At 41.2% G+C, this 12,149-nt stretch overlaps 2 protein-coding genes across 7 annotated transcripts in view; one reads left to right on the top strand and one right to left on the bottom strand.

Annotated features, from left to right (window-relative positions):
- The window catches only part of rrn3 (RRN3 homolog, RNA polymerase I transcription factor), a 44,150-nt gene extending 40,945 nt beyond the window's left edge, over positions 1 to 3,205 (top strand). The window contains exons 14-17 of one of the 2 annotated variants that reach the window (XM_061846372.1): positions 1,145 to 1,253; positions 1,389 to 1,541; positions 2,516 to 2,600; positions 2,675 to 3,205. In XM_061846372.1, coding sequence (XP_061702356.1) covers positions 1,145 to 1,253; positions 1,389 to 1,541; positions 2,516 to 2,600; positions 2,675 to 2,812 — 485 coding nt within the window. In that variant the 3' untranslated portion in view covers positions 2,813 to 3,205. Of the gene's footprint in view, positions 1 to 1,144; positions 1,254 to 1,388; positions 1,542 to 2,490; positions 2,601 to 2,674 lie in introns of both variants that reach the window. The other variant, XM_061846373.1, reaches the window with a different exon arrangement.
- A 140-nt stretch (positions 3,206 to 3,345) lies between these two features.
- Positions 3,346 to 12,149, bottom strand: part of si:dkeyp-72e1.9 (syntaxin-binding protein 4) — an 84,435-nt gene continuing 75,631 nt past the window's right edge. For 4 of the 5 annotated variants that reach the window (XM_061846367.1, XM_061846371.1, XM_061846366.1 and 1 more), the window contains exons 19-22: positions 5,477 to 5,526; positions 5,265 to 5,395; positions 4,580 to 4,684; positions 3,346 to 4,299 (exon numbers count right to left, since the gene is read on the bottom strand). In XM_061846367.1, coding sequence (XP_061702351.1) covers positions 4,163 to 4,299; positions 4,580 to 4,684; positions 5,265 to 5,395; positions 5,477 to 5,526 — 423 coding nt within the window. In that variant the 3' untranslated portion in view covers positions 3,346 to 4,162. The remainder of the gene's footprint in view (positions 4,300 to 4,579; positions 4,685 to 5,264; positions 5,396 to 5,476; positions 5,527 to 12,149) is intronic. The other variant, XM_061846370.1, reaches the window with a different exon arrangement.

Genomic DNA, 12,149 nt, shown 5'->3' with positions numbered 1-12,149 from the left:
GTGCTGAGGATGGAGCTGCCAGGCAAATAAGCGAGAGGAAGACCAAAGAGAAGGTTGATAGATGTTGTGAGGGAAGATATGAAGGCGGTGGGTGTTAGAGAAGAAGATGCATGAGATAGGCTTAGATGGAAAAAGATGACACGCTGTGGCGACCTCTAATGGGACAAGCCGAAAGGAAAAGTAGAAGAACTAGCTTAATTAGTGATTGTTATTTGCATCAAGACATACTTGGCTGTGTGCCTTTTGATTGTTTCTTTTTGGAGTCGCAAAGTACCACACTGGAACATATAAGGGGACTGAATGGGCTCATGAAAATATTTGGTTGCTGAGGTTTGTAGCCCATGGGAATCACAAAAATTAAACCACTTTTGCCATATTGTCTCTATTTTTATAATCTGTGCTGCAGGTTTAGCTGCTGGCTTCAGTGTCAATGTCAGACTTGAGATACTTGAAATACTACGGCACATAAACACTATTTTTTTTGTCTAAATGTCAACGAGTAGTGTGCTCTTGCTTTCATGGTAATGACAACTTTCCCAACATGGTGGCCACCTAGGCACGACAGTCAACGAGGCCGGCTTATCTAGTGTTAATACCAATGCCTGCGAAGCCCAATAGACAATGTTTTTTGAGTTTACGTGACTTTAACATCACTTGCACTTGTATTGAATAGACACAAACAGTACAATAATTGATCAATAAATGATGGCATGGTCGAGCAGAAGTAAAGCGTTGGCTGGCTTCATCGTTCTGAGGTCCAGGGTTCAATCCTGGCCCCGCTTGTGTGTAGTTTGCATGTTCTCCCCGTGCCTGCGTGGGTTTTTCTTCAGGCACTCCGGTTTCCTACCACATCCCAAAAACATGCAACATTAATTGGACACTAAAGCCTTTCATCAAGCATTAAAAGCAAAACAAGAGAGCAAATATGAGATAACTTTATGTACAATTAATCCACCAATGGTGACAGTGTAGCTGAAATCTTTATCTTTGAGAAAAACATGGTGTTGTTATTTTTCCTTCTGCTTCAAAATTCCCCTGTACAAGCACATAAACCCATCAACACAATGCAATATTTGCATGCTTTAAAATTGTAAGCTGCCCACACTCTGGGCCTGTCTTGATAATGTGTGTCTGTGTGTGTCAGGTTTAGAGTACCTCCAAAGCTTAAATCTGGAGAGGGTGGTCATGTGTCAGATGAACCCACTAAAAGTGTGTCTCCCAGCAGTCACAAATATGTTTGCAGCCATCACCAGGTAGCTGGAATCCCGCTCACCACACATGTCAGATCTTACAGCACTAGTTTACAACACTCTCAAACTAACATGACAAATTTCTTGTGCGTGTCAGAGCAGAGATTTTTTTCAGTCTTGGTGGATTTATTGTTTCAGGAAATATCAGGTAGTGTTCTGCTACACCATCATAGAGAGGAACAACCGCCACATGCTGCCTGTGGTGCGCAGCTGTGCAGGAGGTGACAGTGTCAACACCAACACCAACCCCTTGGACAGCTTCTTTCCATATGACCCCTACCTACTGAAAAGGTACCCACATCTGCACATCTCAGTATTTTATTTTCTATTTCATGTATGTTTCAGGCATTCCCAAACCTTTTCAGCAAAAAAACCAAATAATGTGGATTCTCCACAGACTGAATACATATGCAGCACCGATTATTTAAAAAATGAAAAATAAATTGCATCTGGTTTCATATAGTACACACGGAAACCGAAAGCACTGTATCCAACAGTTCATTACAGATACAAGTATTGTTGGTCCCCTGGTTGATGTAGCTTTCACCAATTAGAAACATCCCTTATAGCAGTGGTTTTCAAACTACACCAGTTTATAATTTTCAGCGCAACCGCCCCCAGCTGAAAAAAATTCAAGTATTTGTGTTTCTTTCGGCTTGTCCCTTTCGGGGTCGCCACAGCGTACCATCTCAGATGAACGCATATATATGTTTGGCACAATTTTTACACCGGATGCCCTTCCTGACGCAACCCTTCTCAGGGAGTGGAGACCCCAGTGAGATATGAACCCACAACCCCTGGTTTACCAAACCAGTGCTCTAACCACTGAGCTACAGGTCCTCAAGTATGGGAGCACAGAAAATTAATCTCCAAAAAAGAACATGCCCAAAAACGTTTGAAAACATCTGCATTATAGTATGTCTTAAAAATTGTAATTTTCCACAAATTAAGTTGTAACTTGAATTTCAAAATTCCCACACAAATGAAAACACAGAGACCAACAGTCACTCTCTCTACAGATGTGCCTTACTGTATTTGATTTAATACATTTTTTAGAAAAAAATCAGTTTGACAATCACAACGATAGAGGCAATTTCAGTCTGTGGAACATTTATAGACAACCTGCTCATTTTGATGAAGTGTTGATCTTAGCATTTAAAACTGATTTACATTTCAAAATTCAAGTGAGATCCCAGGAACAAAAATGAACTGTTCCTCTGCAACTTCCTTGTTCACCTAGACTGGAGCAATTATTTTATGTGCAGATCTGGTCAACTCATCAAGCCCCTCTATCAAGTGTGGGAGGAGCCAGAAGACTCAGAACTTCTTACTCCAAAAACAGCCCATCAGGTATGATGACGAGAGAATGAGAACAAGATGCTCCTGAAGGGTAACAAATAGGGGAAAAAATGCTGTTTTGTCAGGGCTTGAAAGAGGATGACGATGACTTCCTGAGTGGGGAGATGACCCAAGGTGACGGAATCATTGGAATGACACCCAGCTCCTTGGATTCAAACCCAAATATTGGCTCACCCCCTGTCTCCTTCCAGAGACATTGCTAGTGCCATGTTATGGATTGTGACACTTGCCTGGACCACCCTTAGTCCACTGACTTTGCAATGATGCACACTGAGTTCATAATGTCATGAAAACTCCCTTTGCTGCAACTTCACCCGAAACATGAAAATGGTGTGGCGTGGGAGTTAAATAATCACAGTCACCGGACTGTGGTTTTTGCTCTTCAGATTTCTTTCATGATAACGGGACAATCAAAAAAAATTCTGAATTGAAAGTGTTAAAATTAGAGCCAAATCTATATTATTGTTAGTGTTTGACGTTTTCATTGAACTCTCCAGGTGGTTTTAGCAGTTCAATGGATCATGTTCAAGGTATGTTAAGTCTCTTGTGAGCCTTTTCATTGTTGGTTGAGATATAAAGATTCACATTGTCTTCAATTATTTTGTGGCAGGGAGAAACTGTTTGTAATAGTTTTTTAACTCTGTATTCTCTTCACCAGTACATCACAAATCCATTGCTTGTAAAGAACCAAAGACATTGGATAACAGAAACACAACAAAGCCAACGGCCTTGGCTGACAGGCTGAAACCCAATGCTGTTTCAGCTCTTCAATTATTCCTTTGAATTTGTATAATGATACTGTCCAGATATCATTTGTTCCTTTATTAAAAAAACTGTAACAGAAAGAATGAGGCCACAACACCTCATTCTGTCTGGTTGAATGACAGAACGTGACAATATGTTTATACAGTAAGTGCATTGTTCATAGAAATGTACAGAACCATAACGGGTGGTGGTTTAGACTCTTGACTACCAACAACACAAGAGAATACAACAGGAATTACAAGAGTGCACCTCACAGCATGCAATCGTAGTGACTGAACAATGTTCACGTTGGTGGTGTTCCAATGCTAAATCCTGCTCTGCTTCAATTCACATTAGGAGAAATAAGTAAAGCAATGGAGGGCTGAGGATCACTTACTACTTTTTCTTAGCAGTTCATAACATCTATGACAGAAGAAGCAGATAGAGGGGAGTTCTTACAGAGACTCGTGGAATTAGATTGTCCTTTTACATGCAGTTTGATTTTGTGTGTGTGCACGTATTGAAAGGGTAAAAAAATGTTCATGGAGAACTATTTTGTCTGCACAAACTGACACAACTGAAGTTAAAATAACAGCAGAACTGTTCTCATTGAGATGTCTGTCAAGGTCCATAGAAGGGGAAATATGTCACGTCTTAAGTGAGTCCATCTGCAGAAGCCACACTGGAAAGTGAGGATGCCTGATTGGATGCATACTTGCAAGCTTTGGCATTAATGTGTTCAATAGTGCAAAGCGGGATCAGGAAGTGGCGATAGGGTGTCTGGACTATCTGTAGCTGGTGACGATCTGTTACTCCTGACACATGCAACACAAACCGCAGTGGTAAATTAACAGAATGGGACTGTGGACAGCTGACCATGCGACTGATTGTCTTACCCAAGTTCTCCTCCAAACAGACTGGGTGTTGTTAATACTTTGTGGACATTCTGGGGACCGAACACAGGTACAATTGTTAGGTAACATCAAGGACTCTACTGCATTTGTTGAATATTGAGGCCCCAAGGTGACTTTGTATGAATATTTTATATTCACACTTTAGCGACCGTGCACAGCACTGCACAAGAGGCAGGATTCAGTTTATGGAATGTGTGTCAATGTTTAATCGGTGCAACTGTGTTGAAGTGTTCAATCTTTCACTAGGAGCTGTGGATCTGAATTAAGTCTTATTCTGAAATGGTGTGACGGATGGTGTTGGCTCTTTTGTACCCGAGTGGTTTTCATCATCTGGGTAGGTTTGTTCTATTTCTTCTGTCATCGTTTTGGTACACTTGGAGTGAGGGCTGACATCTGGAGATACTTCCTCCTCCGTCACTGGTCACAGGTTAATAGAAAAGGAAAAAAGTTTAATTTTAGATATGGAAAGGAAGACAAGAATGTAAAGGTTGCAGGAGCATGGAGAACATGTCTTTTTATTTTCCGAATTATGAGTGTTAACTAGAGCCTATCCCACTTAACTCTGGGAGAGAGGCAGCATATACACTCAACTAGTCATCAGCCAATTGCAGGGCACATAGAAACATGGAGTCAGCTGAAGCTGCTCGGAGCCTAAATTTATCCATGTCCTTACACTATCATACTTGTAAAGGAATAGGGGAAATGAAGGAAGGCATAATAATTGTGGTGTCCCACATTCCTGAATTTTGGGCCAATAGAAAAATGATATACTGAGGTGTTTCTGCTGGACACTTTCACAGCTCTTGTTCAGCCTGAAGTACATCGTGAAGTGCTCTTCCTGGAACTACAAAACTGATGAACGAGTTTACATTCTGAGATCTTATCTTGAAATTAATGACATTAGTGACATTTCAACTTTTTTGGCTGCTGCATCAACTCTTCCTCAAAATAAGCAAACTTCCCTCTCGGCTGTTAAGTCACCACTATATTGTGATACCTTGGTCGTCAGTAGGAAGCTTGCAAACACCCTGCACCAGCTCTTTGGCCTCCACAGCCAGCTGCAAAGCGGGATCAGGAAGTGGCGATAGGGTATCTGGACTATCTGTAGCTGGTGACGATCTGTTACTCCTGACACATGCAACACAAACCGCAGTGGTAAATTAACAGAATGGGACTGTGGACAGCTGACCATGCGACTGATTGTCTTACCCAAGTTCTCCTCCAAACAGACTGGGTGTTGTTAATACTTTGTGGACATTCTGGGGACCGAACACAGGTACAATTGTTAGGTAACATCAAGGACTCTACTGCATTTGTTGAAGATTGAGGCCCCAAGGTGACTTTGTATGAATATTTTATATTCACACTTTAGCGACCGTGCACGGCACTGCACAAGAGGCAGGATTCAGTTTATGGAATGTGTGTCAATGTTTAATCGGTGCAACTGTTTTGCGCTATCCAATGAACATGACCTGTAATTTCTGATATATGAAATTGATGTCACTTCCAAGAACATAAGAGTATTCCACATACAGTCTCTACAGGTGCTACTATGTAATTCCCCTGCTACTTATACAAAACCCAGCCCAACAAGTCATGAAAACGCTCCCACAAAGGATCAAGTCAAACATGAGGTAATCAGTAACATGTTTATCCCCAGGAAAATAAGACAAATACACATTTAAAGGCATCATATCAGCAAAGTGCACCCCAAAAGAGAAAAGACTTAGTACAGTAAAAAAAAAGTCTTTTACAGTGTCATAAATACTCATTCTGAAAACAATTATCTAGATATAGAAACTACTCTGAAACCAATAATCTAGATCCTTTGTGTGGACATAGTCTGAAGGAGCCTATTCACCGGCCTAACAAATCTACTTAATCTGGTGCAGATCCCCCCCCCCCCCCAACGGACCCACAACCACCGCTGTCTGTGTCCCCAACCCTAACCCTGCACTGTATTGAGGAGAGGATGACCGCCGCCATGTATTGTGAGATTTTGGGGAACAACCTCTTTCCCTCAGTCAGCGCATTGAAGATGGGTCGTGGCTGGGTCTTTCAACATGACAATAACCCGAACCACACAGCCAGGAAAACCAAGGAGTGGCTCCAGAAAAAGCATGGCCTAGCCAGTCTCCAGACCTAAACCCAATAGAAAATCTTTGGAGGGAGCTGAAACTCCGTGTTTCTCAGCGACAGCCCAGAAACCTGTCTGATCTAGAGAAGATCTGTGTGGAGGAGTGGGCCAAAATCCCTCCTGCAGTGTGTGCAAACCTGGTGAACAACTACATGAAACATTTGACCTCTGTAATTGCAAACAAAGGCTACTGTGCCAAATATTGACATTGTTTTTCTCAGGTGTGCAAATACTTATTTGCAGCTGTATCACACAAATAAATAAAAAAAAATCATACATTGTGATTTCTGGATTTTTATTTTTAGATTATCTCTCTTACAGTGGACATGCACCTACGATGAAAATTTCAGACCCATCCATGATTTCTAAGTGGGAGAACCTGCGATCTAGAAGGGTGTTCAAATACTCATTTTCTTCACTTTATAAATAAATTCTATATACATAATTCCCAATCATGAAATCAGAAACAAACATCTACATTAAGTCATCAAATATGATATCAGTGACATTCTCACACTTTAATTAAAACTGCATTTCATAATTCAATTTAGCAAGTGCGAGTGCAGTCAAATGGTACAAAAGCAGTGAAAATACATTTTAGAACATTGCATTGTGTCCTGGGGCAGATCTATGTGCTGGCTGTTGACACCCCGACCGATTAGTGCACTAACCGTAACCTAGTTCTGCCACCCTGCAAATGCCCGTAATGTAGTATTTTTCCAGGATAAAAATGTTTTGATCAGAACCCCCATCCACCACCACCCAAAAACTCTGTGCCCCTGCATATGTAAGGTTAGCCGACATTTGGCTCATGTCTCAATTAGCGGCTCTTAAACTTGTTGCAAGTACTGAAGGCTGCAAGTTTTGTACGTGCACTCACCAAACACACATTAGACAAATCATTCTGTTTTTTAATTCAAAACATGCCATAGTTATACCTGCATATTTGATTGGTGCAATAAAATGAGTTCAGAAATGTGCAGCTTCACCTTGGCAGGTGCAACTTGCAACGCTAGTAACCCATACATATCAAGAAAGTACAACAAATAAGATCAGAAATTATGATGTGTCTAGTCATGGGAAATCCCCAAGGGAAAAAGTATTGACACACAAAGTGGTAATTATTTAATACTTTGTACAAAAGCCTTTTTTGGGAATGAAGAGTCAAGACAATAAAAAAAAAAAATCATACATTGTGATTTCTGGATTTTTCTTTTTAGATTATCTCTCACAGTGGACATGCACCTACGATGAAAATCCATGATTTCTAAGTGGGAGAACTTGAAATATAGCAGGGTGTTCAAATACTTATTTTCTTCACTTTAGCTCAGCGCTGTGAACAAAAGACTCTGCTTCCTGATGAAGCTCCTCCCATGATGGCAATGGCAAGTAATTAACAGGCATGATCATATTTGGGTGGACTGTCTTAATCCAGCCTGTACCAGGATGCCGAATACTGTTGGTGTGCAATTCGTCATTTTTACAACCACATACACTGCGTTTTCTCACCGATTGCCTAGTTTTTTTTCCCCTCTTTCACATTTGTTAGCCAACAGGATCCAATCACCCACTTCAACCGAGAAACCCTTCATCTTTCTGTTGTAAACTCTGGCTTGTTTAGCTTGTTGGTAATGTATGCCTGCGTGAGAGTTGTTGCCTCACACAAATCTTTCTCCAGGGACTGTACATGGAGTACTCTTATGTTCTTGGAAGTATCATCAACTTCATACTATATAGGAAATTACAGGTAATGTTCATCATACAGCGCAAATAAGTCAGGTTGAATGTCATGGTGTGATGATGTTGCGCGATATTATGAAGAGGACGTGGAACCGCAACAAAATCACACTGTTACACAAGCACAAAAGAGTTGGACCCAGAACTTAAGAATTTTGCGGCAGACATGCTCACAACTATTCCACTGTACTGGTTGTTTTTTGTGATCTAATACAGTGGTACCTTAACATACAGAATTAATTCAATTTATAATGTGAATTTTTTTACGTGTAACTAGCCTTATCTGTTCCAAGCCACCCGACCCCCACAAAAATTAAGCATTCAAAGTATATAATGTAAAGAATAGTAAAAAATTGTTAATTTGCCTTTGGTGGTGGGCGACTATGTGAAGTGTGACACAAAAAAGGCGTCGTGGGGGACGGAGGAGCAAGCAAACATTTGACAACTGAGAGAAAACAAACGAACGACTGTACACACACACACACATACAATTTAACGCCACTATAGTTTCTTTGTGCCCATAGAGAAGAAAGATGAAGAAACTTGCAATAAACAAAAGAAAAACTCAAGAAAAAGTTGTACTTTACTAATGTGTGCTTGTGTGTGACAGTGTGTAAAAGCGCTAGCGTATGATTCATTGACACTCGAGTGTCCAAGGAAAACGAAAAGCATCATGTGTAAAGATTCACTTCCCTCCTAGCCAATGGGATGCCAGGACTATGATATGGCAATAGCCAATGAGAGAGGGGTGCGATAGAGCCGCTTTCAAACCAAGATACAGGATGTTTACATTTGGTGGAATTTCGGGGCTATGAATCCACTGCCTATTTTTGCCTTTTGTATCCTGAATTTTCCTTCATAACTCGAGACAATATTTTTCTAGGGAGGTTTCATAACCTGAATTTTTCATCACTCGAGATGTTCATAAGTAGAGGTATCATTATTTATTAATTGCAGAAATTTAACAGACGAAAAATAAAATTTATGAATACAAACCACAAAAAGAAACACTACAGTACAGAGGTATCACACAGTCAACAAAAAAATGCAGTGTTTGCTCAAAATCCAAGCGATTGCCCCTTGAAATCACAGACAACCTGTTGATAACACAGGATGTACTTTGGCAGTGGACTGGAGTATTAACAATTTTCATCTTCTTGACCTCAGTGTAGCATTCTACGCCATCTATATAATCTACTAAAACAGACTTGGTTCTTTTTTTTTTTTAGCAATCCCTCTCTCCTGGTCAAAGACTCATCGCTCTCATTGCCTAATCTAAAATCTGGTGAGCCTCAAGGCTCTTTTCTTGGTCTTCTTATCGATATCCTCCCACTGTGTCTAATGTCTTTCCTCAGAATCGCTTTTCCGGCTGCCTTGACGATGTTAAAAGCTGGTTCATTCTTGCCTAGCTTTCTCAGACTACACATGACTTAATCTCAACTCATGCTCATGGGTTCGAAATCCATCCGAGCAAAATCTAAACCATGTTTCACTTTCAGGGACAATTCCTCTGTCCCCGCTATATTCCTTTTATATTTGTGCTTTTCTCATGTTGTTTACACAATATTTGTTGTTATATTGTATATATTTAATATAATTGTATGTGTTGGATTGTTAAGAGTTTTGCTTTTAAAAAAGAAAAATAAAGATTGGAGCCAGTGCCTTGGAAAAGAACGGTCATCTGTTTTGTAGACATGTTTTGATTCGGTGCAAAACACTTTAAATAAGAAGCCAAATGATAAGAATGCAGAAGAGATTTCTGGACTGCAGCGTGTGGGGTAACTCTGCTGCATGATCTAAGAGTGCTTGATTTTGAGAGCATGAACTGATAGCCCAAATATTTTCCTGAAGGATTGTCTGGAGCACAGCAGAATTCCTTGTTCCATTAATCACCGCTTGTTGTCCTGGTCCTGAAGCAGGAAACCAGCCTGAGACCATCACACTGCCACCACCATGCTCCGCTGTAGGCATCTTCTTCTTTTCCTTTCGGCTTGTCCCGTCAGGGGTCGCCACAACGCGTCATCTTTTTCCATATAAGCCTATCTCCTGCATCTTCCTCTCTAACACCTACAGCTCTCACGTCTTCCCTCACAACATCCATCAACCTTCTCTTTGGTTTTCCTCTTTCTCTGTTACCTGCCAGCTTCATCCTCAGTACCCTTCTGCCAATATACTCACTGTCTTGCCTCTTGATATGTCCAAACCCTCGAAGTCTGCTCTCTCGAACGTTGTCTCCAAAACATCCAACTTTGGCTGTCCCTCTAATGAGCTCATTTCTGATCCTATCCAACCTGTCTCTTAAGTCTCTAATCTGTACATCATGGCAGGCCTCACCATTGTTAATAAACTTTGCTCTTCATTCTGGCAGAGACTCTTCTGTCACATAACACACCAAACATCTTCCGCCAGCTATTCCAACATGCTTGGACTCGTTTCTTCACTTCCTTACCACACTCACGTTTGCTCTGGATTGTTGACCCCAATTATTTGATGTCAACCACCCTTGCTATCTCTTCCCCCTGGAGCTTCACTCATCCCCCTCCACCCCTCTCATTTACGCACAAGGCTAATCTTCATTCCTGTTCTTTCTAGTGCATGCCTCCATCTTTCTAATTGTTCCTCCCCCTGCTCCTGGGGGTCAGAGCTGATCCGTGATGGAGTACCACCACCACCTTAAATTCTTCTGTCACACCTACGGCACACCTCACCACTGTTCTGCTGCCCTCATACATGTCCTATACTATTCTAACATATTTCTCTGCCACACAAGACTTACACATGCAGTACCACAGTTCCTCTCTGGGTACTCTGTCATAGACTTTCTCTATTTTCTCCACAAAGACACAATGTCGCTCCTTTGGATCTTCTCTGTACTTTTCCACGAGCATCCTCAAGGCAAATAATGCATCTGTGGTACTCCTAAACCTTACTGTTGGTTGAAGATGCTTCTGCCCTGAGTCCAGCCTCCACGACTCTTTCCCATAATTTCATTGTGCAAATCATCATCTTTATTCCTTCATTGCCTTTGTTCTTAAAAATGGGAATTAGGACACTTTTCCTCCATTCTTCTGGCATTTTCTCTCCCGCTAGTATTCTGTTGAATAAGTTGGTCAAAAATTACACAGCCACCTCTCCAAATTGCTTCCATGCCTCCGATCTGGTATGGGATTCTGTAGAGGAATTTGTTTGGCAAAGTTTTAAGCCGGATATCCTTTCTGACACAACCCCCTGCATTCATCCAAGCTTGCAACCACCCTACAGATTGCACTTGTGACCCCAAAGGGCTGCATTGTTTCACTGTTGGCATAATGTTCTTGTTCTTTTCAAATGCTGTCCCATTTTTACAGCAGATGTATTGGGCCGTACACCTTCCAGAAAGTTGTTTTTATCTCGTCAGTCCACAGACTGTTTATCCAAAAGTCTTGAGGATCATCAAGATTTTTTGGGGGCAAATGTGAGACAAGCCTTTGTATTCTTTGCTGACAGCAGGGTTTTTTTTCCCCTGGGAACTCTGCCTTCGATGCCATTTTTGGCCTGTCTCTTTCATATCGTAGAGTTGTGAACACTGACCTTAACTGAGGCCATGGTGTTTACTCTACAGCAGGGCTCCCAAACTCAATTTAACTGGGTGCCGCTGGAGGCAGAGTCTGGGTGAGGCTGGGCCGCATCAGGATTTGTACAAGAAAAGCTCTGATGAAAACATTCCGATGTTGTCAAATATCTTTTTTTAACATAAAATAAGATGAAAATAAACAAATAACTACAAATAAACAGTTCTTTAATTTTCTGAATATGAATGGAACATTGAACATGAACATTTCTGAGCATAGCTTCTCTTGCCTACTTCTTATTGCTAGAAATCTGGCAGCGCTTCTTCTCACACAGCTGAGCCGCATTTGGCTTGAGGAAGGAAGCAGTTGAGACCCTCAGTGGGGCTTGAAGATGCTCATCCGTCAATCTGGACCTGTACTTGGACTTATTGAAGTTCAAGGTGGAGAAGAGCTTTTC

Source organism: Syngnathoides biaculeatus, chromosome 16 (genome assembly GCF_019802595.1).
Source record: "Syngnathoides biaculeatus isolate LvHL_M chromosome 16, ASM1980259v1, whole genome shotgun sequence".
In the NCBI taxonomy this organism is placed as follows: Eukaryota; Metazoa; Chordata; class Actinopteri; order Syngnathiformes; family Syngnathidae; genus Syngnathoides; species Syngnathoides biaculeatus.
Note: the sequence above shows the minus strand (reverse complement) of the source record. Positions and strands in the feature narration are given on the sequence as shown.